At 37.4% G+C, this 27440-nt stretch overlaps 6 protein-coding genes and 2 pseudogenes across 7 annotated transcripts; 4 read left to right on the top strand and 4 right to left on the bottom strand.

Annotated features, from left to right (window-relative positions):
- LOC18781603 (palmitoyl-monogalactosyldiacylglycerol delta-7 desaturase, chloroplastic) lies at positions 336 to 2290 on the top strand. The gene is made up of 5 exons (XM_020560072.1): positions 336 to 668; positions 820 to 963; positions 1263 to 1406; positions 1767 to 1873; positions 1994 to 2290. The coding sequence occupies exons 1-5, from the start codon at positions 336 to 338 to the stop codon at positions 2256 to 2258; spliced, it is 993 nt and encodes a 330-aa protein (XP_020415661.1). The 3' UTR covers positions 2259 to 2290.
- LOC18783085 (palmitoyl-monogalactosyldiacylglycerol delta-7 desaturase, chloroplastic) lies at positions 4807 to 6349 on the top strand. Its single transcript, XM_007216439.2, has 5 exons — positions 4807 to 5138; positions 5298 to 5438; positions 5538 to 5681; positions 5773 to 5879; positions 5990 to 6349. The coding sequence occupies exons 1-5, from the start codon at positions 4824 to 4826 to the stop codon at positions 6237 to 6239; spliced, it is 957 nt and encodes a 318-aa protein (XP_007216501.1). The 5' UTR covers positions 4807 to 4823; the 3' UTR covers positions 6240 to 6349.
- LOC18783148 (palmitoyl-monogalactosyldiacylglycerol delta-7 desaturase, chloroplastic) lies at positions 7691 to 9339 on the bottom strand. The gene is made up of 5 exons (XM_007215667.2): positions 8979 to 9339; positions 8742 to 8882; positions 8456 to 8599; positions 8269 to 8375; positions 7691 to 8183 (listed from the first exon to the last, which is right to left on the bottom strand). The coding sequence occupies exons 1-5, from the start codon at positions 9255 to 9257 to the stop codon at positions 7928 to 7930; spliced, it is 927 nt and encodes a 308-aa protein (XP_007215729.1). The 5' UTR covers positions 9258 to 9339; the 3' UTR covers positions 7691 to 7927.
- Positions 10473 to 11999, bottom strand: LOC18782400 (annotated as a pseudogene).
- Positions 13603 to 14338, top strand: LOC109948134 (annotated as a pseudogene).
- Positions 15860 to 18050, bottom strand: LOC18784435 (glucan endo-1,3-beta-glucosidase 12). Its single transcript, XM_007215265.2, has 3 exons — positions 17858 to 18050; positions 16431 to 17753; positions 15860 to 16147 (listed from the first exon to the last, which is right to left on the bottom strand). The coding sequence occupies exons 1-3, from the start codon at positions 17943 to 17945 to the stop codon at positions 16113 to 16115; spliced, it is 1446 nt and encodes a 481-aa protein (XP_007215327.2). The 5' UTR covers positions 17946 to 18050; the 3' UTR covers positions 15860 to 16112.
- On the top strand, positions 19686 to 21348 carry LOC18782031 (small ubiquitin-related modifier 1). Its single transcript, XM_020559466.1, has 3 exons — positions 19686 to 19867; positions 20724 to 20873; positions 21017 to 21348. The coding sequence occupies exons 1-3, from the start codon at positions 19790 to 19792 to the stop codon at positions 21083 to 21085; spliced, it is 297 nt and encodes a 98-aa protein (XP_020415055.1). The 5' UTR covers positions 19686 to 19789; the 3' UTR covers positions 21086 to 21348.
- Positions 21566 to 26989, bottom strand: LOC18783818. 2 transcript variants are annotated; one of them, XM_020559464.1, is made up of 10 exons: positions 26430 to 26980; positions 26212 to 26303; positions 25687 to 25819; positions 25300 to 25569; positions 25023 to 25212; positions 23570 to 24796; positions 23212 to 23450; positions 23042 to 23115; positions 22229 to 22337; positions 21566 to 21998 (listed from the first exon to the last, which is right to left on the bottom strand). In XM_020559464.1, exons 2-10 carry the CDS (start codon positions 26265 to 26267, stop codon positions 21966 to 21968), a joined length of 2331 nt encoding a protein of 776 aa, XP_020415053.1. In that variant the 5' UTR covers positions 26268 to 26303; positions 26430 to 26980; the 3' UTR covers positions 21566 to 21965. The 2 variants fall into 2 exon arrangements, with proteins under 2 accessions (XP_020415053.1, XP_020415054.1); XM_020559465.1 differs by lacking the exon at positions 21566 to 21998 and adding an exon at positions 22532 to 22601 and having other exon boundaries at positions 26430 to 26989.

Raw genomic sequence — 27440 nt, forward strand, 5'->3', positions numbered from 1 at the left:
ATTTTGTGGTGTTTCATTTTTTAATTCTGAGAAAAATAAAGGACATTATTGGTTCATGTTCAGCCAGAAACGCGTTAAGACTTGACTATGGATGGGAAATACCTCGAGTTTTCATGCTTTCCAGGCAGGCAGCTCTATTTCTTCTGCGTCTCTGATTGATTGGCTGGTTAAAATTTAATTTTTTAAAAAACAGTAGTTTTGTATTAAAGCCAAGCTGACGACACATACGATATAACAATAAAGGCTCCAAAATCAAACTTATATAAAATCCAAGTTTCAGTAACATGGGCTCATTAAATTTGAGCCAAAAAGTTGGTATAGCTAGCTAGGCAGCCATGGACATGGAGAAGAAGGAAAAAGAACAAGCAGAGGTTGTACCAATGCTAGAGTGGTACTTTTGGTTGGCCAAGTGGCGGATACAACTTTTTGGGAGGCAATGGAACTTCTTCGATGTGGCCTCTGTGATTGTGGTTTCGGTTTTGCATTGCCTGGCTCTTTTAGCACCATTTTATTTCAATTGGGGTGCAGTTTGGGTGGCCATGGCACTCAATTCCATCTCAGGTGTTGGAATAACCTTATCTTACCATAGAAATCTTGCTCACAAAAGCTTTAAGCTCCCCAAATGGCTCGAGTACTTCTTTGCCTATTGCGCGGTTTTGGGACTTCAGGTTTGTGTCTATGTAGAATAAACTTTTAAAAGTTATACTAGCATCAGTTGCTTACACTGCATGAGTCGATTATGAGTCCTTGCTCGATGCATTGTGGCAACCACATGCATCAACGTAAAAAATGTTTTACAACTTTGTCTTTGATTTGTAGGGCAGTCCACTCGAATGGGTGAGCACACACAGAAATCACCATCAATTTACTGACACGTGGAGCGACCCTCATAGCCCCATTGCTAGGGGGTTATGGTTTAGTCATATTGGATGGGTCTTTGATTATCGTTCTCGTTTTGGAAGTGTACGTATACATACTCTCTCTCTCTCTCTCTCTCTCTCTCTCTCTCTCTCTCTCTCTATATATATATATATATATATATATCTCACACACGGCTAAAACTTTATTATAACGTCATCGCTGGTTTTTTTTCTTTATATCTTTCATCACGTAACTTAGCATGTGATGAGAGATACAAAAAGAAAGAGGTAAGGATCTTGTTACATGTAAGTTTTCTCATCCCTCACACACTTCCCTCGTGTAAATAGACATACCAATATTAAAATTTAGTTAAACTAATCATAAATCTCGAAATTTTGCAGTATGAAGGCCGACTAAATAATGTTGGAGATTTGAAAAAGCAACCCTATTACATATTTCTTCATTACACATACCCCTTTCACTCAGTGGCTCTTGGAGTTTTACTGTATGTCGTAGGAGGGCTACCGTTTTTAGTTTGGGGAATGGTAAGATTTGTCTTATTTACTAATACTGTCCTTTTGATCAAGTGAAGAAAGCACATAGAAATTAAATGCCTCCTTAATTAAGGAGCAAAATCTCTAATATCAATGGTCAAATAGAAAAATTTGCACGGTGTGGTGGCTTTGCCTTTTTGTTTTGTTAGTTTTTTTCAAGGACCTTTTTTATTAAGAGGGACGATAACGTGTTACATTCATACACACTATACATATGCTATGACTTGAATTCAAAACATTTCATGAGAGAGCAAATGCTCCAAACCACTATACTGTACTTTGCTCATTTTCATTTGTTGTCAATCATGGCGATCACTTTGATTAGTCTATGATGCTCTTTTCTTTTTGCAGGGTGTAAGAATGGTCTATATGTTCCACGTTACTTTCTCAATAAATTCGATTTGTCACACATGGGGAACGCAAGTATGGGACACTGGTGATTCATCCAGAAACAATTGGTATATTTTGTTGTAACCTTCTATATAGATATGTCTGTTGGATTTGGATGGAAGACAATAATCTCCAACATGGATTGGTATAATAGTAAATGTGTAATGAATTTTAATTTTGTTAATTAGGTTGTTTGGTTTGCTAGCACATGGAGAAGGTTGGCATAACAATCACCATGCATTTGACTACTCAGCTCGACAAGGTCTTGAATGGTGGCAAATTGATACGACTTGGTATTTGATACGATTTCTTCAAGCTCTTGGTTTGGCCACAGAGGTCAAACTTCCAACTGAGGCTCAGAAGAAACGAAAAGCTTTGTACAACAAAGTCATCAAGAACAAGGAGAAGCTTGGAACCGTAGGCAACAATGGAAAACTCCAAGCAGTGAAATAATGGAGACTCAACTTTTATGCTATCTACATTTTCGTTATTTGATTTGTAAGAAGACTTATGCACTATGAATTTGTGGAGAATGAGTTTTTGTGTATGAATCATTTTAATTGTGGTGTTTAATTTGTGTTTCTCATCAAAGTGTGTTATTTTTGTTTTTGGTAGACATAAACAATGTGGCCCATGTCATCATGGGCGGAGCCACACTAGGACCAGTGTGGTCCCGGCCCCCACTCAAGTTTTTATATATTTTAAAAGTAATATACTGTTATGTATTTCTATATATATATATTATTTCAAATACTTTACGTTTTGATATGTACCCACATGTTACTTTCATTTATTTTTATATTACTCTATTTACTTAAGTTTACAATGTAAATAAGGAAGTACCCCCTATTTGGATTCAAATAAAAATATTAGAAAATCAAATTTCCACCAAATCAAAATATGAAAAATCGATTTTAGTGCAAAATACGATTTATGCTAAAAATGATTGCTCATTAAGTCAATATATACTTTATACTAAAATCCCATAAAATCAAGTTTTCTTATTTGATGTGTAAGGAATAAAAGCCGCCAAAAATTATCTTGAGAAAATGATTATTTTGAAAAACCATTTTTCATAGTTAGTCAATATTTTTACATAAAATATTTTTTCATGTATGATATGAATGCATGAAGGGACTTAAGGTTTTTTTTAGTTTGTGAAATTTTGATTTTTTTTCTTTCTATTGGATTTCATGGGGGAAAAAGCTTTAAAGATACTTGCTAAATCGCTACTCTTTGTCTATCTCTTACAATTTTTCTTGCGTAAAATGTATTTGTCTATCCCTTTATCGAGGACAATTATAATTGCAACCAATAAACAATATAATTCTTGACATATGTGATATATATATATATATATATATATACTATATTTCGTATGTATTGTGAATTCAAACTTTTAATTCTTTATAATTTATAAGAGGCCTCCATACATATAAAATCCTAACTTCGCCACTGCATGTCATGGTGAAGGACCTATAACATTCTTGCAAGTTGTCTTTTGATCAAATGTTAATAGAGCAAAATTTATCAATGCGGTGCTACATAATGGCGTTCAACAGAGTGCAGACCGAATTGAAGTATCAATGAATGCAATATCAACCATGGCAGATGATTAATAATAAAAAATTGGGGACATATCTTAACATATATCTCATAAAATCCATTAAGTCAGTCAATATATAATATATACAGCTGACAAGAGCAAACTTGTTGGGATTTTGAACTTATTGAGATGGGCAATGGAGGAGCTGAAAAAATGAAGCAATAATCATGCATGGGCTATGCAGAGCCTCTGCATGCAGCCTGTAATATGATATCAATGTCATGATGAGGTTTCCACTCTTATTTTCTTTACTTACACTCATTTTTGTTTTTCAATATTTTTTTAATTAATATTGTTTTTTTTTAATTTTAAAATCTCTTTCCTATTATACTCTTATCCTACATTAAGATTTTGATAATTGAAATTAAGAAAAATTAACAAAAAACAAAAAACAAAAAACAAAAAACAAAAAAACAAAAAAATTTGGAAAATGAGTAGAAATGTGGTGTATTTGTATGTCAAATTCTTAGTTTTTTTTTTCAAGTATGTGAGTACTATTTATCTTTGATGTAGTTAATAGATAATAAATTTTTTTGCTAACATATAAATATGGTAGAAGAACCAAAGAATGCTACTAACAAAACTGTCATTAGGAGCTATGCAGAGAGCAAGGTATGTTTAATAGTCTCATATTTTTATTCTTTCATAATATTTATTGAATAGAATTGTAGGATAAGCGTAGAATAAGAAAGAGAAAGAACAAAAAAAAAAACAAAAGTGATTAAAAAGTATTAAAAAATAAAAAAGAATATAAATGGAGAAAAAATGAGTGGAAAAATAAACTCCCTAACATTATTGAAGACTTTACCATTCTTACATCAACATCATGCCGAGTTAAAATACAACTTCTTCACCAAAAACAAAGTGTAATAATATAAATGAGGTGAAAGTTATTAAATCCGACTAAAATACCCTTGCAACATTATTAAACTTAGCGAAACTTTGAATGAAGTTGCCAGTAGTGGGCAACGTGAAACACCAAACTTTGATCAATGGGCCAAGTAGATCAGCAATTAAGCCTATAAATTATAAAGCTGGTTTCAGACTCTGAAACCTATATAGAAGCAGAATTAATCACACATTACAATAATATCTGCTCTTTATTTTCTCCCAAAAACCAGAGATTTTAATGTGATGATGAGACAGCCCATGTGGGTAGGTAGAAAATGAGCTACCAAATGCACAGTTTTTCATCTCTGACTGAATGACTGCTCTCCCTCACCTCCTTACTTCTTAATGATGGCCGGATGATATTAAATATTGTTTGGTAAAAAGTCAGGCTGACATGGATACATGTAATTATGCACACAACAGTAATAATGGAGGCTTCAAATTGTATAAAACAAGCTTAGGTGAAATAAGTTTTCTCATTTTACAGTGGAGCCATAAGTTTCTATAGCTAGTTAATAGCCATGCAGAAGAAGCAGAAAGAGGAAGCAGAGGCAGCGGGGTACTATTGGTTGGTGAAGTGGAGGGTCCAACTTTTTGGGAGGCAATGGAACTTCATGGACATAGGCTCGGTGGTTGTCATTTTTGGGTTGCATTGCCTTGCTCTTTTAGCACCATTCCATTTCAATTTGAGTGCTGTTTGGTTGGCCATGGCTCTGTATGTTCTCACAGGTCTTGGTGTAACTCTGTCTTACCACAGAAACCTTTCTCACAAAAGTTTTAAGCTTCCCAAATGGCTTGAATACTTTTTTGCCTATTGCGGCACTCTGGCACTTCAGGTCTCTGTGAATTAAGTACATATGATTCTAATTAAGAAAACTTTTTGTAGAGGCTTTTCCTTGGAAAAATACCGCATGATTAGGTCGTGTTTCACGATGTTTATATTGTTAAACTATGAATCTGAACTATTTATAAACCTTACTTGACTTCGATAACAGGGAAGTCCACTTGAATGGGTGAGCACTCACAGATACCACCACCAATTTACCGACACATGGAACGATGCTCATAGCCCTATTAAGGGATTCTGGTTTAGTCATATTGGTTGGATCTTTGATTATGGTTCTAGGTTTGGAAGTGTAAGCTCTCTCTCTCTCTCTCTCTCTCTCTCTCTCTCTCAAACATTCTAATAGTAATTTTGTTGAAACTAATATATATGTACTTGTGAAATTTTGCAGACTGAAGGACGACTAAACAACGTTGGAGATTTAAGAAAGCAGCCCTACTATATATTTCTTCATTATACGTACCCTTTTCATTCGCTTGCACTAGGATTTCTACTATATGCCGTGGGAGGCCTGCCGTTTTTGGTTTGGGGCTTGGTAAAATTGCGCTTACTGTTTTCTTGTTGAACAAATGATCTTTTTCTTTTTGTTCTTACGATTAATCACTTGGTTTTTCATTCTTTCACAGGGTGTGAGGACAATACTTTATCTCCACGTTACTTTTGCAATAAATTCAATTTGCCACACATGGGGAAAGCAAGTTTGGGATACTGGTGATTTGTCCAGAAACAATTGGTATTTGCAGCTTCTTTGCACTCTAATATACGTATATTGGATGGAAAAGCAATTTCTAATTTCATTGGAATTAAGTAAATGTATATTGAATTCCAATTTTTCTGTTTTAGGTTGTTTGGATTGCTAGCACATGGAGAAGGTTGGCATAACAATCATCATGCTTTTGAGTACTCAGCTCGACAAGGCTTCGAATGGTGGCAAATCGATCTTACTTGGTATGTTATAAGAGTTCTTCAAGCTGTTGGTTTGGCAACAGACGTGAAACTCCCAACAGAGACTCAGAAGAAACGGAAGGCTTTGTACAACAAAAAATTCAGCAAGGACAGGCTTGAAACAATAGTCAGCGATGGAAAACTCTAATCTGAAAAATGAAATAATGGAGACTCTAATTTCAGCTATGAATATTTTTTCTATTGCTTTGTAAGATGCCTTTAGGTTTTTTATTTCTAATAAAAATATGCAAGAGGAACGTTTTGAGGGGTTGTTTTTATTTTTAGAGAATAAAAATGAGGCAAAAACACGTTCAGTGGCCCAAAAACAAAAAATATTGAGAATGTTTTCATAAAATGAAAACAAATTTATGTGTACTTGTAGAAAACAAAAAAAAATTGTTTTCATTCTCATGGGAAACGTTTTCATAAAATAACTCACATTATTATTTCAAATGGTACTACCATACACTTTTTCATTGTTTTTATTTTCTAAAAATATTTTCTAATTAATCTACCAAACGCATTTTCATGTGCTGAAAATGTAAATTCATTTTCTTGTTTTCATTCTCTAAAAATATTCTTGACATTGTTATTTGTTCACACAAGCAAGAAATGATACAGCTGGGCCTAGAGACACCAAGGAGGTTGTCAACTAATAAATTAAGAACCAGCTCATCAAACGGGGTGTGAAAAAAGTGGCAACCAATAGAGAGCCCAAGCCCAAGAGCAGCCAAGCAAGCTGGAAATTAGATGTGGTGTATCAAAACCTAGAAGGGACAATAAGGTGGCACAAGTTTTTTTTTGGGAAGATGTTGGCTAGATTCAAGTCTGGATCAAGACAGGGAAATGTCTTAGATGGTTTTTTTGCTTTGTGTAATTGGGAGGACAGTAGTACTTTTTTTTCTTGACTGAATTTTTAAATTTGAATACAGCAATGTTTTGACGATGTCATATTTTTGCCCTCCGGTCTTTCAAGTTTGTTTTGTTGTAGGGTTTCTCACAGTTGAATGAAGTTCTCCTTTGATTCAAAAAAAAAATGTATATTTAAAAATGACATCGTTCTTAAGTTAAAGTGTTTAGAGATAGGGAGGAGAGTGAGAGAGTGACAGCAGAGTAAGATGTTTCTCTCCATGAACACCGAGTTGTTATCGAATGAGAGAGTACGTCAGCATGTTACGTACGTCGTCTATAGCCATAAGCCATGTTGTGTCGTGGCCAAATCTTGGCTTTGTTTTCATGGCCAAGTATTATACTGCAAGTAAGTTCCGTTCTGGTTTTCTGAAAACAGTAATGAAGATTTGCTACTAGCTAGGTTACATTAACTTGCTTATTTGATTATGAATTCAACCTCTCAACTGAATGAAGTTGAGGTTCTATCCCAAAATCAATTGGCAATTGAGGGAGTATCTCAACTCCTTATAAGTCCTTGCTAGGTTTCTCAACTTTCCAAAATAAGAGACATTTCTTCACATTCTCACATCAACTACTGTGAATTCAAATCGGTCGATTTTGTACCTGGTTTGGTAGCTGCTGCCTCAACTTCTCTTATTTTGTGATCTTCTTCTTTTCTACACTGGTTACCATGGCAATTTTGGATTATAGAACAATCATAATCTAGGTGTGTATGAAATACACACTTATATGCATACATTAACGTTCATACAACATCAGCATATATAATGTTTGTTTTATTCACACAATCATAAGTTATAAAACATCCATATATATATATATATATATATATAAATTGACGAAAGTAAACTTAAGTAATCTTAAAAGCATGTAAACAGGCGCTGCATAGCGAAATAAGGTTCATAGCGTTTCCATCTCCAAACTTCAAAGCTTTCCATTGTTGATCACTTTTGTCTCAAGCTTTTCCTCGCTGATCTTGTAGTTGTTGCTTAAAGATTTTCGTTTCTTCTGAGTCTCAGTAGGGAGCTTTACGTCTGTTGCCAAACCAATAGCTTCAAGAAATCTTATGACATACCAAGTAACATCAACTTGCCACCATTCCAGGCCGTGCCGAGCTGATTGTTCAAAAGCATGGTGATTATTGTGCCAACCTTCTCCATGTGCCATCAATCCAATTAACCTAAAACACATTCAAATTCATTCATTATATTGACTGAGAGAACATCATATCTAAATTAATATAGAAGTCACTAGTCTATACATACCAGTTGTTTCTGGACAAATCACCAGTATCCCACACCACTTGTCCCCACGTGTGGCAAATTGAATTGATCCCAAATGTAGCGTGGAGAAAAACTACCGACCTCACACCCTACAAACATCAAATGTGTAAGCCTTTTGATAAATTAGTACGTGGAAGAAACCCATTATTTACAAGAATCATTATTTTACCAGTCCCCAAACCAAAAAGGGTAGTCCTCCCACAGCATACAGCACAACACCAAAACCAATTGCATGAAGGGGGTACGTATAGTGAAGAAATATGTAGAACGGTTCCCTTTTCAAATCTCCAACGTTCTTTAGTCTTGCATCATACTGCAAATTTTCAAAGTAGTATGTCAATATTTTATATGTTGTGTTAACCGGTTGTATACAACTGTGTGTTTTGATCATTTTAATCACATGATTAACAACATTAATATTGTGTACAACTGGTGAGAGATAAAGAATTTCATACACTTCCAAATCGAGAACGATAATCGAAGATCCAACCTATGTGACTATACCAAAATCCCCGAACGGGACTATGAGGGTCTTTCAATGTGTCTGTAAATTGGTGGTGAGATCGGTGTATGCTCACCCATTCAAGTGGACTTCTCTGCAAACAGATTCAACAGGAAGAATGAGTCTATATATATATATATATATATAAAGAAAGTTTTGTTATACTAAAATTACAAAGATAAATACACACCTGAAATGATAGAACAGCACAATAGGCAAACAAGTATTCAAGCCATTTGGGAAGCTTAAAACTCCGGTGAGAAAGCTGCCTATGGTAAGACAGATTCACACTAACACCTGTGACAAAGTAGAGAGCCACAGCCGCCCAAAATGCAGGCCAGTTGAAATGAAATGGAGCCAAAAGTGTAAGGCAATGCAGACCCAAAACCACAACCACTGAGCCTATGTCCACGACGTTCCACTCCCTCCCCAAAAACTCCACCCTCCACTGCGTCACCCAATCTCCCATTTGGAGACACAACCGATGCTGCTTCTGTTGCTTCTTCTTTGTGATGAGCAGCAACTTTTGGTTCCAGTACGGTTGTTATGACGAGATTGCATGGGAATGAATGAAGGTGTTTGCGTATTATATAGACTAGACGGTGCTCATAGTCTGATCTGAAGTTGGGTAGTTGGGCGTTGGTTTAGTACCTTTATCAAATCCTTTTTTTTCCCTTTCTATATCATGTCTTTGAATGCTAGAAAAATGAGATATTGCAAGGGATTTTGTCGCTTAATTGGTTAAAGGTATTCATATGGTTCGATTTTCCTTATTTTAATATCGCTTATATCAACCAAAAAAAAGTGAAAAATTAATAGGGAGATGGGACACAAAATCTTAATGGGCTACATACGTAAGAACGTACTAGTATTTTTTTTCTTTTTTTCTTTTTTTCTTTTTAATTTGATATGCAAAGGGGTGAGGGAAGTCTCGTGGGCCAGCCATCCCTAGCTTGGGCCCTATAACTCAGTTATAGCAAATTGCTTGCTTGCTGAATGAAAAGGACACTCAACTGCTGGAGGTTGAAAGCAAGCCATAAGGCCCGAGGGAAAACAAAGAAAAATTGGCCCCACATGAGAAAGAAAACAAGAACCAAAGGCAACTAAATTAATTAATGCCTACCCTTCACAGCCACAAGAAGCACCAAAAAAACTGACTTCCCAGATTTCCGAGTTACCAGTTCCCACAAGAACAAAACAATTTAAAATCTAAATCAACTAAGGCCGTCAATGCCTTTGACAAATGGTTTGTTCAAAACTCCCAACAAAATCATCCACTATTGTAGGCCAAATTTGACAAAAGTTTGATAAAAATAACAAGCTGCTGATGGAGATGACCCGCGTTATATCTTATGTTTGATTTTTCTCTTCTCTAATATAACTTGTATGAGAAAGAAAAAAAAAACACAATTAAACAAAAAGGAAAGGAAAACCGTTCAAAATTCAAGTGAGCCAATGAGTGAGAAAAATAATGAATCGTTGCATTATGCATGTATAGGTGGCCGGCCAAGTACCCGAACGTTATATTCGATCAAACCCTTTAAACCAACGCCCAACTAAGTCTAAAGCTCTGGTTTTTCTTCTTCAAGTGATCACAAAGTCAAAAGACGACTGTACATAGTTGTCATCCGCTATGCGAAGCCATTTTTATGGTGGCTCAGGCTGTTTAGTGTAAATATTATTTGATTATATATGGTAAATTTCCGATGTGGAACGTACATTCTTCAACAACGAGAGCTTAGCAGTAAATTGAGATGTAATACATTATATATATACACCTTCACATTTTAATCCTCTAACAATGAGCTAGCAGTAAAACAGAGCCCCAACCTTTTCTTTTTTGCCTAGTTTTTTCTAGTTTTGTTTCAAGCTCTCCTCATTGATCTTATTGCATAAAGCTCTTCGTTTTTTCTGAGTCTCAGTTGGAAGTTTGACATCCGTTGCCAAACCAACTGCTTGAAGAAATCTGATCAGATACCAAGTAATATCAATTTGCCACCATTCAAATCCGTGTTGAGCTGAGTACTCAAAAGCATGGTGGTTGTTGTGCCAACCCTCTCCGTGTGCCATCAATCCAATGAACCTAATTAAACAGTTGTTAAGTTCATTAATTGCAACAACTATTATCCACGTAAATAAAAATTATATATTTTAATTTCATTCATGCGATTAATATTGGAGAAGCTAAATACCAGTTGTTTTTCGACAAATCACCAGTATCCCATACTTGTTGTCCCCAGGTGTGGCAAATCGAATTTATTCCGAAAACAGCATGGAGAAGAAGTACTGTCCTCACACCCTAAATATTTTTTTTTATTTTTTAAAAAGGCCAATTAAATAAATGCAATAAAAATAAAAATAAAAATGGATTAACACTTGCAAATTAAGTTTACCATTCCCCAAACCAAAAAGGGCATGCCTCCTTTAGCATACAATAAAACTCCAAGAGCAACTGAGTGAAGAGGGTACGTATAATGAAGAAATCTATAGTATGCTTGGCTTTTTAAATCGGCAACGTTCTTTAATCTTGCTTCATACTGCAACATTTTAAAATTTTAATCAAGATCAACAAAACTAATTATTGATTTATTATAGTTTGAGAGAGGGAGAGAGCGAGAGAGGGTTTTATACACTTCCAAAACGAGTACGATAATCAAGGGCCCAACCAACGTGACTGAACCATAGTCCCCTTATTGGACTGTGGGGATCATTCCACGTGTCAGTATACTGGTGGTGGGCTCTATGTATGCTCACCCATTCAAGTGGACTTCTCTGCAAGCAAACCAATAAACATATATATGTATATTTGTCTGCTAAAACCATGAATTAAAAAACAATAATATAGAAATGTTAGATTTGAACAAATTAACACCTGAAATGAGAGAACCCCACAATAGGCAAACAAGTATTCAAGCCATTTTGGAAGCTTGAAACTCTTGTGTGAGAGGTTCCGGTGGAAAGATAGAGTCACACCAACGCCGGAGATATAATAAAGTGCCACGGCCGACCAAAACGCCGGCCAGGTGAAATAAAACGGCGCTAGAACAGCAAGGTAATGCAAATAGACGAGGCCAGCCAAGGTGGCTAAGTCCACAAAGTTCCATTGCCTCCCCAAAAACTCAACATGCCACTTCACCAACCAGCGATCCCAATCGATCATTATTCCCACACCAAATATTTCTTTTGCTTCTTCTTCTTCTTTTTCTTGTGCTTCAACTCGTAGCAAGTTTTGCTCCTCGTACGTAATGAGGATATATGCATGTATAAAGAGTGCTAAGAGAGTAGAGCTCGCAGATGACTGCACTCATTCTTTTCTTTATAATTACGTTAGATGTTGAACAACGGAAGAGTAGTCTTTGCCCCTAACAATATTACAAGAGCATTCACAAAAAGCATGAGTTTGAAAAGAAGTGGGAAACGGAAGTATTTGCCCTAGCTATAGCACCAACTAAAACGCAAGAGTATATTCATTCCAACTGCCGTATTTCACCTCATTACAAAAAATATAATAATAATAATAATAATAATAATAAATCATGTTAGAATGAGTCTTTTTTTTAATATATAAAATGTTAATTTTCAGAGAGACATGTCAGCAGCCCACTAATAGCAACATCGATATTATTTCCAACTTAACCACTTTTAAAGCTCAATAGGTATGGAGTTTTATCACAAAAAATCTCGATTCTATTAGTAATAGACAGTCCCGATCTCTTGGACCACAGGGTCCAAGAGATTTATGGTCACTCACCGTTGGATATAAATTCAACGGTTCACTCACTCTTGCACTCTTTTTAAGAAATTTTTTGAGCCGTTGGATGTTACATTCAACGGTGGGTGACCACAATCTCTTGGATCCAGGGCTATAGTAATAGAATCATTCATTATATTTTGTATTTTATTTAGTTAAGTTTTCGATATAGTAATATTTGGCTTATTTGCAGTCAGTCATTGTCTTGGAAGTACCAAGTTGTGGGAAATAATGTGTGTTTTTGGGCAAAATTAATAATGTTCTTTTCTGAATTATAAATTGTACCGTTCTTTTGTAGGTGAAGATAGTAATGTTTCGTTAATCACGTATAGCATAGGTTAGAGTGGAGTCCAAATCACCTTCGGCCTTAAGATGCGGGGAGCCATTTGTTTTCGTATTTGTTGATTGGGCCAGACTAACATAAATTCAACCACAAACCCCTAACAAAACAATTAACAAATCAAAGACCTCGTTGATGCAACTAGTAGACTAAGGCCCAACGCTCATTTTAAATATCGTGAGAAGATAAAATATCACCAAATAAATATGTACGTTGTCAAATGCTATACGTGATGAAAGTCAACATTTTAAAAAAAACAAAATCATAAAGTCAAGAACAACAAACGTACATGTCATAATAAATAAAAAACGGGAGGGGATGTTCCGAACCAAGCGACATTCAGATTCCAAATATTTATTTCAACCTTCCTCACTTATTATTATTATTTTTTCCAATACTGCATGAATTTACAAAAATGAAAATTCTGAAGAGGAAGAAGAACCTTTGCTGTAGTTTATATATATATATATATATATATATATATTTTAATGAAAGCTGCAGCAAAGACTGAGGCATGAATGCATATGCATGGCTAGATGGGCATAATTCATTCGACCATGAAACACATGGCCATAGATGACATCACATGACATGCTTGGCAAGTTGGCCAGAGAGATGACGTGACATGCCCTAATTTGCTAACAATTCTGAGTCTATATAATACGAAAGCTTTCTTTTTTCATTTCCATGCAATATTAATCTCATTTCCACATATGAAAAGAAATGGGAAGAAGTTAGGTGACGCAGTGGAGGGTAGAGTTTTTGGGGAGGGAATGGAACTTCGTGGACATAGGCTCAGTGGTTCTGGTTTTGGGTCTACATTGCCTTACACTTTTGGCTCCATTTCATTTCAACTGCCCCGCATTTTGGGCGGCTGTGGCTCTCTACTTTGTCACAGGTGTTAGTGTGAATCTGTCTTACAATAGGCAGCTTTCTCACCGGAGTTTTAAGCTTACAAAATGGCTTGAATACTTGTTTGCCTATTGTGCTGTTCTATCATTTCAGGTGTGTATTTATCTTTGTAATTTTAGTAGAACAAAAATTTCTTTATATATATAGACGCATTCTTCCTGTTGAATCTGTTTGCAGAGAAGTCCACTTGAATGGGTGAGCATACACCGATCTCACCACCAATTTACAGACACATTGAAAGACCCTCATAGTCCCGTTCGGGAATTTTGGTATAGTCACATAGGTTGGATCTTCGATTATCGTTCTCGATTTGGAAGTGTATGAAATTTTTTATCTTTCACCAGTTGTACACAATATTAATGTTCTTAATCATGTGATTAAAGTGATCAAAACACACAGTTGTATACAACCGGTTAACACAACATGGAAAATATTGACATACTACTTTGAAAATTTGCAGTGTGATGCACGACTAAAGAACGTTGGATATTTGAAAAGGGAACCGTTCTACATATTTCTTCACTATATGTATCCCCCCTTCGTCTAATTGGTTTGGCAACAGGCAGAAAGCTCCCTACTGAGACTCAGATGAAACGAAGAGTTTTAACCGTCAACAACATAATCAGTGAGGAAAAGGCTGAGGCAAAAGTGATCAACAATGGAAAGCTCGAATAAATTAAAAATATAATAGAAACTTAAATTTACTAAGCTATGAACATTTGAAGGGATGAAAATAAATAAATAAATATTGTCCTCTTATTGACGTAATTGTTGCTTCACTGCATATGGCTAGCACAGCTTAACATAACATTCCTTACCCACCACATGCTTGGTGAAATGCTTCACTCCACTAATGGCATGTTTGCTGATTTGTAATTAGATTACGAGGAATTGAATTGATGGTATGTTTACTAATCAGGAATTGGAATTCTCATCTGGAATTGAATTCCACCTATTGAGAATTCATGTGTTTACTTTACATTAAGGAATTGAAAAGTAAGTGGAGCCCACACAAAATTAGAAATTGAATTCAAGACCAAGCTCATATGGACTCAAGACAATTGGTCTTCTTCTTGGGAGTCCAGTAAGCCCAATCAATGCACTCAGAAAAAAGCCCAAACACATTGATATCAGAAGTGAGACCGCATGAGTCGTTCAAACTGCCCAAATCAAACCAATTCGAGCGATTCATATAATTAAAAAAAAGTGTAATCTTAAACCGCGAAATTAAACCAATCCGAGTCACATAGAAAGAATCTTAAACCGAGCTGAACTAAATAATAATTTATTTGATTTGGTTTGGTTTAGTTTGATTTAGGTATTTTTTGATCCGACATAACCCTAAATAATGTTGAGAGGAGGAAGAGGAGGAAGAGAGAAAGAGAATACAATGTACCGTAGCGGGTAGTGCGATGAAACGTGAAATTGGAGTAGGGTGGTCCCCTATATCACATGGGAGAACCAGAAGTTGCAAGAAAAATGGGGACACCTTTTGGGTAGTCGTGAAAGGCTTTCGTCGATTGGGCGTAAAATAAGAAAATTGTACCTACTTTTCAGTAAGATGCATCGTACAAATTTGTTGTCACTTGTCTCATAGCCAGCTACACACACAAAGCACCATCACCATATGTTTAGTTACTACTTACTCTACTCTTAATTTATTTTTACTTCTAATGTTTAGGGTGACGATGATGCCACTAATTTGAGTACTGCGCCGATATGCACATTGCCCCCCCCACTAATTTAATCTAATCTGATTTAAGCAAGGCATGTTCATAGTAACACCACGTGAAGGTGACACTCGAAAATGTGCAAGGATTTCAGAGAGTTGAGTTTGTGGCATTCCCTTCACTTATCCAACCAAAAATGTCCAATAAAACTCTCCTAGAAGACAAGGCTATACAGCGCATCCATGGATGACCCTCTCTTGGGTCTTGGCAGCAGCCCAATTGTTTTTCACGTGCCCAGTTGAGACGTAGAGTCTCCATCATCTTGTTTTGTCACCGTGCAAAACAATCATTGTCCCCTTCTCTTATCCAACCAACTCAAACTCATCAAATTATCTAAATACAATAAAAAATAACAGAGATTGATAATTAAGTATAAAGTTATTAACATAACAGTCAAAAGTTAAATAGTCTGAAACACAAAGTAAAGTAGCATACTAAACTACCCAACAATACATACAAAACGAAACCACCACAAAGAATTTCATTTTAAACTAATAAACCCTACTTCAGCAATTAGGCTAAAACCCCTTTGCCCCCAAAATTACTAAATAAAACCCTCCTCCTGCCTGCCTGCCTGCCTGCCTGCCTTCTTCAATATCCAGTGGGCAGCTCACATTTCCCATACTCTGCAACCAAAAACAGATATAAACAACATTATTATATTTTACCCCTAAACAGTATATCAATATAAAGCCAAATCAATGCCCTCGGTAACACCAATGTGTAAACAGTAAAAGGCAAACACAACCCCCAATAAATCATGATCACGTGACGTCATTTGACCTCGCGTGCCAACATCTCGTGGACCAAGAGTCAAATTTTCACACGGCAGCGCATTTTAGTATCATAACCATATTATTTCACTAACATGTACCACTGCGTAATGAGAAATTACTGTAAAGTACTTACTGGGTGGTTGAGAGACCACGTAGGCCGCCCCGCCAAAATAACACGTGCCGACCCCACGTGCCTTCTTTTGGTAATAACTGTTGAAAGCGTACGATGCGTGGGCCTCCAGTGTGTTAGGATCATAACACGCGGAGCCTGGCTGGATCTGATGGCAGTCTGCCCCGCCCTCACCGCAAGCGTAGTCTAGAGCCCTCTGCAGCTTCTCCTTTCCCGCCTCACCATTCGCCACGCACCACGTGTTCCCGGTCAAACTCTTCGACACGTCACCTCCCCCGTTGACCGGTGCGGTCATGTGTTGGTTTCCAGCGACAGGCGACCGGTGGTCGTGGTAGTTCTTCAACCCTTCAAAAGTAAACGGTATGTCGTAAACTTTGCGTTCGTTGGGGAAGAAGAGGCCGTAGTTTCTCTCCGATGTGGGCCCGTTTTTCCTGTCCTCGTTAAACAGAGCGAAGAGATAGACGGTCAAATCTGCCTTCGGCCTCAGGGGGGTCCCACCACCGGTCAAGATCCGGCGGACGAGGTTGCCGTTGTAAGCAGCTGCGTTCTCCAAGCTAGCACCTACCTCGTTCTCATCACCCTTGGAAGGCCAGCCGGTTTCGGATACGACCATGTTAATGTCGTCGTATTTTAAAGCCGACATGGCAGCAAAAACGGCGTCGATCTGAGCGTCGAAGAGGCTGAGGTAACGGAGACCGTTACCGGCGTCAACTACACCAGGGTTTTGACGGAAGAGAGCATAGTCTAGTGAGATGACGTCGGCGTTTGACTCGTAAGCGAAATAAGGGTAGGCGTTGACCATGAGGTAGGACCCGGTTTGACGGAGGAACTCGAGCATGGGCTTGAAAACGGTTTCAACGAGTTCGGGTCGGAACGACCCGGCTGATGCAGGATAGGAGTTTTGAAGGGCGCTCAGGGCAATGGGGGAGGAGACTTTGATGGCGGAGTGGATGTCGAAGTGGATGAGAGCCGTGTGGATGTTTTTCATGGCGGGGATGAGGAACTTAGTGGTGTTGTGGGTGTCGACGAAGACCTCGTTGCCGACCGCAATGGCTTCGATTTGAGTGTTGGGGTGGTAAGCGACGACGTTTCGCTGGACCCAGTTGGTGGCGAAGGACTGGGACTTGGCGACGGAGGAGAGGAGCTCGTTAGGGACGTCGACGGTGACCTTGATGTTGGATCCGGCAAGAGCTCGGAGCACGGCCGGGTCGGAGTCGAAGACCTTCACCCGCTCCAAGCCCTGGGACTTAAGAAGCTGCATCACCCTATACGCCGACGGAAGATTGTCGGCAATTCTGCCGTAGTTCACTCCTACAGAAGCTGCATCTGCAAAATGTAGCACAAAACGACAAAACATTAAAAAAGAAAAGAAAAACCCAAGCACTATTTCAAGATACTAGATAGTTTAATTTGTTCAGCATTTTAGTTACCTGCGTGAGATGATAAAACGGAGAGAAGGAGGAGAGATAGAGTGAGGAGGTGGCGGTCCATGCTCTGGTTTTTGGAGAAACAGAGCATTGCAGAGAGCTGCTGCTTCTTCTTCTTTCTTGCTTATGGTTTGTTTGCAGGTAATGGGGGAGTGAAGTGAGCGTGGGGAGTGAGGCAGAGGGAGAGGAGGGGGATGGTGCTTTTATGGGGTTAGAGGAATAACGTGGGGATCGAGATGGCGGGACCCACGTGCATGACAGGGACAGGAAAAAAAGACTCCCAACGGACCAGTCGACTATCTTCTTCTTTTCTCCACTAGGCCTTATGGGCCCGACCTCACGTTCCCCACAAAATCGACCGTTTTATTTTATGATTCACTTCACCTACAGAACATAACATGGATTAATAACACTGCGACGCTCCTAGGGTTCATCAAAATTGTGGTTTTATTTATTTATTTTAATTTTTATGGGTATTTGGGTTAATGAATATTCATTTTCTACTGTTGAGTGTTTGGCTTGGATTGCTTCCACCTGTCCAATCAAATGAGCTGGAAGAATGCAACGGATCTAATTAATTGTACAGTGATATTTGTGCATAGGATGCTATGGGGTCCATTGACTTTGGAGGTTTGGGGAATAATCATAAATTTAATTACACCATCATATTATATATATATAAATAAATAAATATCTGATGTTTTATTATTATTAATCATTTAACTGGTTTTCGAACGTTGGCCGCTACTACAAGCAATGGAAGTGCTTAGTCTTTAACGGGAAATCGACCAACCAAAAAAGTCTTCACGGGAAAGTCAAGTAACAATTGGAGATAATCATAGGGAGAGTTTCCTCATCACTTTTTTAAACACTTAACACATGTATTTACACATTATTATAAGAAAGTCAAGTAACAATCTAACATTTGAAGATAATGATATTCAAAATAATGCATGTTTAAGGGCTAATGGCATCATGAAAAATGTTTTTGAAGAGAAATCACTTAACTTTAGGCATTTGTTACGTCAAGTTTAGGACATTCGAGATCAGCAGTTACTCAAATGTTGAATCCAAACCTTTCCTTAAAATCTAGATCCTCCTGAGTCTTTTTTTCTTGTTAAAAAAAAAATATTTATAACAAAGATATTGGGGATTCACTCGAGCAACCAAACCCCTTGTAAAGCTCTATTTTTTATTATAAGCACATTGACATCTTTATATAAATAAAATAAAATAAAAATTCAGATGGTTTCTTGGAAAAGTACTTCCTAAAAAAGCACATAGATAGAAAGTGATAACATAATATCTTTAAGAAAAGAAATTCTTAAGAAGTCTTAGTATCTCTTCCTTGCTATCCATCAGGTCATAACACCACTACTGCACCCAAAAAGCCAACTTATGCATATATCTATAGAGAAGTTGCTTTCCCTCCCTTGGCTACATCCAAAAGCTTTTTTTGATCTTGTCCATGAGAGAGACATTACATGCATGTTAGCACATCTAACAAATTGTCATCAATCAATAAATAAAGCAAAAAAAAACAAATAGCCTTGGAATATAAATTTATAACATGAGGAGGACTTTCCTTTGTCTGTTTCTCGAAGCATTGATGAAAGAATACAACCCCTTGACGTTGACCCAAAAGCTTATCTTTGGGCCTAGAGGGACCTTGAGGCCCTATTTGTGTAATGGGCTTATTCTAATTTACCAACTTTTTTTAGTGGGTTTTTTTTGGGACGAAGCTTTCAGTGGGTTATATGACTTTTTGCACTTTAGCCCAGACCCATGATTTTACGAATGAGCGCCGTGGGGGTACAACCGAGAAAATAAAAAACAATAGGAGAGAGACAAGAGAACCCTAATTTCATTCGTTTTACAAAGACCATAGAGAGACCGAGAGAGACAGAGACAGAGACTCATAGCCAGAAGACGAAGATGTCGACTCCGCAGCAAGAAGAGGACAAGAAGCCCAACGATCAAGCTGCCCACATCAACCTCAAAGTGAAAGGCCAGGTCCTTATTTCTTATCTGAACTTCACCCATCTGTGTTCTTTGGTTGTTTTTTCTTTTTAATTTTTTTTAATTTTTTTTTTCCTTGTGTTGATTGTAATTTTGGCCTCTCATGAGTTCTTCAAGTTTTGAATTTTAAGAATTATTTGAAGTTAATATGTTGCATGTTCTTTTGGCCTTTTAGGGGTTTTTTTGGCAAAATGCCTGCTTATGTTTTTCTTTCCTTTTTTTATTCATAAAGACTATCAGTTTAATTTTAATATGATTCAGATTGTATGATTTCTGAGAAAGCTGACCGCGGGAAAGAAAATGCATAAGAGGGTTGTTGTTTTTCAATTCCGACAGCCTAGTTTTTGTTTGGCTTAAGGTATTTAGATTGATATAATGATTAGGCTGTGTTTGGTTGCGGTTTTATGCTTATATCCGTGGTCTATAATCTCTTGTAATTCCGGCTGTACTTCATTTACCCTTTTATTATTTTGTAATACTATTGTTTTTATTCTTGCCCATTATGATGATTTTGCTTCCTAAGTAATTGAATTGTGTGTGTTCTTATCTCCTTGAAGTATGTTTGTCATTGTTCTATATTGTCTTTTGTCATGATAATAAGATAGTGGGTGATTTGTTTGTTGAGTTGCATTTAGTTCCATTTATTTATGTCTCCATCCCATAACTTTACCGTCTCGTGTTCATTTAATTCCATTTTTGCAATAGAGTTTGAGATTTTCTTCTTGGTAATTCCAAAAGTATTGCATCATAATCTACGAATTTGTTTGTGAGTGTTATGCTCTGAAGATAGAGATTTTGTCGTGAAAACTTTGGTGAGCAGATGAATGATGATTTTGTATTTCATTTGCAGGATGGGAATGAAGTGTTTTTCAGGATCAAACGAAGCACTCAACTGAAGAAGCTTATGAACGCATATTGTGATCGCCAGTCTGTGGAGCTGAATTCAATTGCCTTCTTGTTTGATGGTCGCCGTCTACGAGCAGAGCAGACGCCTGATGAGGTCCCTCTCTCTTCTATCACATTTACATAATTTACATGTGTCTCCTCATACACACACGGCCATTCACTTGGAACCACACGTGTACACAGTCACTCATGTTTTCTGCAGGATGATGAATTGTTTGTATTGTTTCCTTGTTTCAGCTGGAAATGGAGGATGGTGATGAGATTGATGCAATGCTTCATCAAACTGGAGGAGCCGTACAGATTTGATACTATATGCTCTTATTGGAAGGAAGCTGTTGTTATGATGAAGACCACTGTGTTCTATGGATCTAGGGTTTCAAGCATTAGGTTTTTTGGTTTTGTACAAGAACTTTTGTAGTAGTATTTTGATTAAGTAAATTGATGTGGAACTTGGCATCTGAGTATGGTTTTCCTTTCAATTTCATAGTCTTGTGTGGCAAGGCTGTATTTTAATCCAATTAGAATTTGATGTATAATTTCTACTCATATAGTGTTTCCATTGTCATCCCTTTCGCTCTCCTGTTTTTTCATTCATCGTAAAAAATTTGACTGCTTAAACGATTACCAGAATTTAATGTAATCTTTTGTTACTATCAATGGATTGCAGTTGTTTAACATATGCATACAAATTGAAAGATTACTATGGACCTGAATCTAATCAGATTAATAAAAAATAAAAAAGAATGATGATTTGAATTTTATAGTCCAATTATGATGCAAATCAGATTCAGATAAGTATTTGTCATCTTTCTTTATTAACTGAAACGAACGGTCTGTTCTGAACTCGTCACTTACCAACTTTTTGAAAGAACAAAAAAAAAAAAAAAAAAAAAGTAGAAGAATTACGCTGAAGTTCCTTATGATACATTATGTACAAATGTAAAGATTGTCTGCCCCAACAATTAACAAGTGGAAACAAAACTGAAAAGAATGAAAGGAATAAAAAACGCAGCTCTTCCTGTGGTATTAACATGTCGCTGTCGCTACATCTCTTACATATTCTTCTTTGGCCAAATGCATCTCTTCTTAGATTGTTCAAGTCAAGGTTGTGTTTTTACACGGTGTCGCCAGCACTTCTCAAACAAAGTACTCTCTTGACTGTGTTCCTCAAAAAACTATCCAAACCCTACTCAAGGTTGATTTTCCTTCTTAATTCTGACTGCAAAGCCAAAACCAAAATATAATAGGTTTATGTTTAGGAGCATGCAGACTCAGGAATAAGAAAAGAAAAAGCGAAAACACGTGTTAACTTATGTTAATAGCAACCATGAAACACATATTGTGTGTGCAAAATGACTGTACATGTGCCTAGCAAGTGTATTTCTGTGCTGCAATCTTGTGCAGGGAAGTGAAATCCATAATCTAAAATTCACACATTAGACTGCTAACCAGATTCCGTGTCTCAACGGTCGGCTTGCTACGTCTTGAATCTTCACGCCGTGATCTCCGGGTTCGACCCAGTAATCTTTGGATAAACTCTTGTATATGATTATAAATGCTGTAACCATCGCATAAAATAACCATCAGCAAGGCAAAGGAATTTATTTGCATGCAGACTGAAAGAAATGGATTATTATTCGTCATGCTATAAGCAGGAAGCCAGCAATAGAAGTTCAAAACAATAAGTTTAAAAAGTACATGTATATATAATTAAAAAAAAGGTTAATAGTATCTTCCAAGGCCACCACTGACCACCATTTTTCCATTATAAGAGAAATCTCCCCTTATGATCTCCCAAGATTCTGCAGTTGCCCCAACACTACTGCACAAGTCAAAAACCCTTCAAATCTTACATATCTTCCAAAGCAAATGTCCAGCACAACCCCCACAATCAGGGAGGACAGCTACAATGAGGCTGTTCTAAGGTCTGACAAACCCAATTCTGAAAAAACTTTATTTATCCTTTTTCTTTTTCTTTTTAGTTGCTATTTTCAGATTTCCACTTTGGCCTAAATATCTAATTGAATATGTACATTATCAGAGTGGTATAGTGCAAGATATTACCATGAAACTTTGTAATGATGCCGAAATTAGCCATCAGCATATATTGTCCTAGCTATCAAATAAATTTTAACAATGGCTTAAGCAACCATGACAAACGTCTATGCATAAAAATAAAAATAAAAATAAAAAGCTAGAGAGCAGAAAAATGCAGATCACTAAACAAGATGTAAGTAGTGCTAAAGAAAAGAATAAGCATACCTAAGGCGATGCCTGTTACAAGCTATGAAGAATGCAACAAAACCATTTAAGATACTCCTGATCGCACGGAAAACCTGAAACCCAAAAAGAAAAGAATGGTGATCAATAAAACCATCTACCTGACATTGTCAAAAGGCATAACTGCAATTATATACTTTTATCTTCCAAACCTGAGAAAAGAGGTCATTCCAAAGTGAACGCCATATGGAAACTTCAACCGTTCTCACAGTTGCCTGAGAGGCTGAAGCAAACTGGAATATGCTGCTAGTAAACTGCCATATGTCTCGAAGCATGTCATATATACAGGCACAAATAAAAGCTAGGACATTGGCTACTGCAACGACCATGCGAACCGGAGCATAGACTATTTCCCATAGCATCCTCAACATAGGGTATACAATGGAAGTTCCTGCAACACAATGCAAACAAGACTACATGCAATTAATACAAGATTTTTTGTCAATTGTATGACGCCATTGATAATATAACTTAAGAAAAATGGGTGATCCAAAAAATTTGATGACCTACCAATGCTCCAGATGGCCGATAGGAGAAACCATATTGGAACTAGTAAAATCTGTACCAGGTTCCCCACTAGACTGCATGAAGATCCAACCAGAATCCAAATGATTGAACAGAGGCTTTCTATTACTTCAATAAGCACATTCCATACTGGAATGAGGAATCCAAAACACTCCAGAAGAGGTTCTGCCAATGGCTGAGCGAGAACTGAAATAAAGGATCGAGTGGTGCTTCTGATTGTCAGAAACCACTGAACAGCTTTCTGAGAGTTGTGTAGAAATAGCATTGTTCCCAAGTATTTGATCCTTGATATCATCGACCAGGTCTCTATCCAATCAAATAGAGGCCCACAAAGACGAGATGCAGTTACCTTGAGAACTGGAACATTTTTGTATAGGTCATAAAATCCTATTAGAACAGTGACAACTGAGATCAGCACATATAATGCTCTTGCAAGAGGGCACATCCACGGGCGATAGATATGGCAAAACCCTGGGTATGACTGAAGGAAGATAACCCAAGATGGAAGCCCAGCCTCAAGCAACGTCAGTAACCGAAGATCAGACATTATTATTTCTCTTAGTTTAAATGGGAGGTCGCGGTCATTGAACCTGAACAAAATAAGTACATCCCTGTACTGGGTAGCTTCAACAGCATCTACAGAGTCACTGGTATAGGTATCCACAGTTACTGGTATAGCATCTTCCCTGAACTGGGTAGCTTTAAAAGCATCATCACAGGTTGTCTTTACAGTCTCTGGTATAGCGTCTTCACAGTCGCTGGTAAAGGTCTCAGAGTTTAGCATTTCATCTTCACAGTCCCAGGTATAGACGTCAGAGTTTTGAATTTCATCTTCACAGTTACAGGAATAAGCCTCAGAGTTCTGCATTTCATCTTCACTGTAACAGGTATAGGTCTCAGAATCTTCAGAGTCACTGATATAGGTCTCAGGATTTTGCATTTCCTCAGAATAAGTATCTAGTTCAACTCCAGTGCTGATGGACGTGGTTATTTTCCGCCTCTTATAAGGCCCACTAGGTGGAGGTGGTGTATGTGCAACACTGGTCCCATTTTCACTGGTTTCCGGATGTACACTATAGTTGCTACTAAGGCAGTGGAGAGAGTTTTCCTCCATAGACAGATTATTATACGAGAGATTTTCTTCAACAACCGGCATAGTTTCTGGATATTCTTCGGCATCTGGATATTCTTTGGCATCAAAGAAGACCTCTCCTAGAAAAGTTTAAAAACAAAAGACCATTGCATACTCATTTTCATTGGTATTAGAGAAATACAGTAGTGTCAGCAGCCATCATGTAGCATAGTGGCACCTATGAAAATCTAACACTTTTTCCAGACAAAGAAATTCTCCAATTATATGTTTATCCAAATTTTCTAATAAACCAACAAAGGAGAATTTTTCAAAAGGAAATTCTCGTTCTGAGCTTCATGAATTTACCTTCTGAGTCCTGTGCAACAGAAACACCCTCGTGGAGACTACCTATGGCAGAATTCAGATACTCTTTCAACTGTAGCTGCTCAGAGATTGTTCCTGAGAACCATGAAGATATACAACTTGCAGCTTGAGCAATACTGTCAAATTCCCATCTTTGCATGAATTTAGCCTCTACAGCCAGCGATGTATCAGTCTGCACGTGACATCAAAACCATATAACACAACAACACTTACAAAGAACTGCAAACAACTATTGAAGGATATAGAAAGGGGGTGATACCTGAAGCTCATTGACGTAATTAATACCTCGAACATTGCTCCATGCAACTTCAAACACAATAAAACCATACAAGGTCCTATGCAACTCCTGGCTTAGAAGCAAAGAAGTCCTTAGTTTCTTTACAGGTAGCAATACCTTCTTCTGAGACTTAATCAACGAGAACCACCTAGCAAACTTCTTTGGTTTTGCAGTCTTGGGTAAGGAGCAAGCATCCTTTCCTTCTGTTCTCAACTTCCGTGCTTTAGAGTTGGCAAAAGGAGATAACCTTGACTGAAAATCAAACAAATATAAACTCTATTCCTCCGTAAAATTGAATTGGAAAAAAATAAAAAAAATAAAAATTCATAAGTTGGAACATTATGGGGGGTGTAGTGACTAGTGATTGACCTTGGTAACCATCAATTGCCACAAGTGTGCTGACCGTGAGCCTAGCCATGGCCGATTGTCAACCAAGATATAGAATTTCTTGCTTTCAGGGGCCAGGAAAAGGCTAAGATCCGAAAGGTAAGACTGCAAGTCTCTGCAATCAAATAGCACAAAACACATCACTTCATAATTTACACAAAAAAGAAAATAAGCAAAAACAGCAGCACATAATATGTTTCCAGAGGTGAAAAAGCACAAGGTTTTCTCTGCATTTAGCAATACTAAATCACTATCACAACAAAATACACATACATACACAAGAGCTGAAAATTAGAATCCAGCATCAACTTCACTTGTAAATTGACCTGGTTGCCAGTGTTAAGCAAATTAAAATTTATGACATAAAACTCAGAATCAAGGCTGCTAAACCACTTCTGGCACAGACTAAAACATGCTTGTTGCCTCAAAACGAGAATAAATTAAGCAAATTAATAACAAATATAATTAGAATTTAAGAAGTACAAATAAGAAATTTAAGATTGTTACCCAATTTGCAAACTGGTGAGGGGGAAAATACAGCGACCAGCGTCACATTTCCCCATCACAATCAAGCTTTGCGCCCAATTTGTCACCAATCACTGCTTCACAGAATTCACAAATGCAATTAATACAATACACAATCCAACATATGAATACATACTATGTGTATATCATGCATGCATATGTTGTATGTATGTATGCATTTACTAGAGAGAGAGAGAGACCTTGTTGATGAAGAAGAAGGAAATTCCATAGAAAGAAGAGAAAGCAATCACCGGCGAACTTCATAACAGAGACAAAGGCACGCCGAGAAAGAAAGAGAGACAGAGAGAATGGGGAGTCCACGTGGACGAATCAAGGGCGGGGATTGGAGGACGGCAGAGGAGGGAAGCGTTCACATTTCACAGCAACGCTTTCATCATCTTTTTTTTTTGGTCTTTTGTTTAATTAATTCTGAAAAATTCGGTATTTATGAATTGCTTTGCTTGGATTGGAAGGCGAGACGAGAGAGAGAGGTGTCGCGTCCGGAGGGAGACCCAGGGACACGTCTCTTGGGCATTTATGAGGAAGATTGAGGAAGGGGGAGGGGGGCAAAATGGTAAATTCGAATATCCGGATCTCATATGGTTCCTTCCCGCCACCACTAGATTGTCGTTTTGCGTTGCGTGGATGGATAATAAAGTCCGAAAATTCCATGCGGAAGGGGAAGACATGCCGGAAACCTCAACGAAACCGAAACCTGGGGAAATAACCGCGCCACTTGTGTGACCAATCTCCACAGGCTATCCCCTACGCTCGTCGGCACGCTCTTTACCGTATGATCCAATCGTCTACCGTTCTTTTTTTATATATTTTAATAATAAAAAAGGGGGTATTAATTACGAAATTGGGAGGCAATCGGTGGATAAAGTCAGGGTCACAGAGAAATAGGTGACCGGTGAATGATTAGGGATGGGAGGGGAGTAGAAGCGCGTAGAGTGGTCCTATATTTTGTCTAGAAAAAGAATCCACTAGACTAACCCAGAATATGCTTTAGGTTAGTTAATTACACTGACTCACTAATTATCAGAAAATACTAGATAAAGAAGCTTCTCACTTCCTACGATAAAAATTTCAACTAATTACTGTGAATTATATTCCGGTGTGGTACGAGCCCAAAACTTTTTTAGAATTTTATAAATGAAATTAGTTATAGTGATTACTATGCCTTGTTAGTTGATAATTGTATGGTGTGA

Source organism: Prunus persica, chromosome G3 (assembly GCF_000346465.2).
Source record: "Prunus persica cultivar Lovell chromosome G3, Prunus_persica_NCBIv2, whole genome shotgun sequence".
NCBI classification, from domain to species: Eukaryota; Viridiplantae; Streptophyta; class Magnoliopsida; order Rosales; family Rosaceae; genus Prunus; species Prunus persica.

Coding starts and splice junctions, on each gene's coding strand:
- LOC18783818 (XM_020559464.1), bottom strand. CDS start 26,267: ATGGGGAAATGTGACGCTGGTCGCTGTATTTTCCCCCTCACCAGTTTG. Junction 25,820..26,211: donor CTCACCAGTTTGCAAATTGG/GTAACAATCTTA, acceptor ATTTGATTGCAG/AGACTTGCAGTCTTACCTTT. Junction 21,999..22,228: donor CCGTTGAGACACGGAATCTG/GTTAGCAGTCTA, acceptor TTGGCTTTGCAG/TCAGAATTAAGAAGGAAAAT.
- LOC18782031 (XM_020559466.1), top strand. CDS start 19,790: ATGTCGACTCCGCAGCAAGAAGAGGACAAGAAGCCCAACGATCAAGCT. Junction 19,868..20,723: donor ACCTCAAAGTGAAAGGCCAG/GTCCTTATTTCT, acceptor TTTCATTTGCAG/GATGGGAATGAAGTGTTTTT. Junction 20,874..21,016: donor CAGAGCAGACGCCTGATGAG/GTCCCTCTCTCT, acceptor TCCTTGTTTCAG/CTGGAAATGGAGGATGGTGA.
- LOC18783148 (XM_007215667.2), bottom strand. CDS start 9,257: ATGGGAGATTGGGTGACGCAGTGGAGGGTGGAGTTTTTGGGGAGGGAG. Junction 8,600..8,741: donor ATCGTTCTCGATTTGGAAGT/GTATGAAATTCT, acceptor GAAAATTTGCAG/TATGATGCAAGACTAAAGAA. Junction 8,376..8,455: donor CCTTTTTGGTTTGGGGACTG/GTAAAATAATGA, acceptor TGATGTTTGTAG/GGTGTGAGGTCGGTAGTTTT.
- LOC18781603 (XM_020560072.1), top strand. CDS start 336: ATGGACATGGAGAAGAAGGAAAAAGAACAAGCAGAGGTTGTACCAATG. Junction 964..1,262: donor ATCGTTCTCGTTTTGGAAGT/GTACGTATACAT, acceptor GAAATTTTGCAG/TATGAAGGCCGACTAAATAA. Junction 1,407..1,766: donor CGTTTTTAGTTTGGGGAATG/GTAAGATTTGTC, acceptor TTCTTTTTGCAG/GGTGTAAGAATGGTCTATAT.
- LOC18784435 (XM_007215265.2), bottom strand. CDS start 17,945: ATGCTCTGTTTCTCCAAAAACCAGAGCATGGACCGCCACCTCCTCACT. Junction 17,754..17,857: donor CGTTTTATCATCTCACGCAG/GTAACTAAAATG, acceptor TACATTTTGCAG/ATGCAGCTTCTGTAGGAGTG. Junction 16,148..16,430: donor CGTGGTCTCTCAACCACCCA/GTAAGTACTTTA, acceptor TTTTGGTTGCAG/AGTATGGGAAATGTGAGCTG.
- LOC18783085 (XM_007216439.2), top strand. CDS start 4,824: ATGCAGAAGAAGCAGAAAGAGGAAGCAGAGGCAGCGGGGTACTATTGG. Junction 5,139..5,297: donor GCGGCACTCTGGCACTTCAG/GTCTCTGTGAAT, acceptor CTTCGATAACAG/GGAAGTCCACTTGAATGGGT. Junction 5,682..5,772: donor CGTTTTTGGTTTGGGGCTTG/GTAAAATTGCGC, acceptor ATTCTTTCACAG/GGTGTGAGGACAATACTTTA.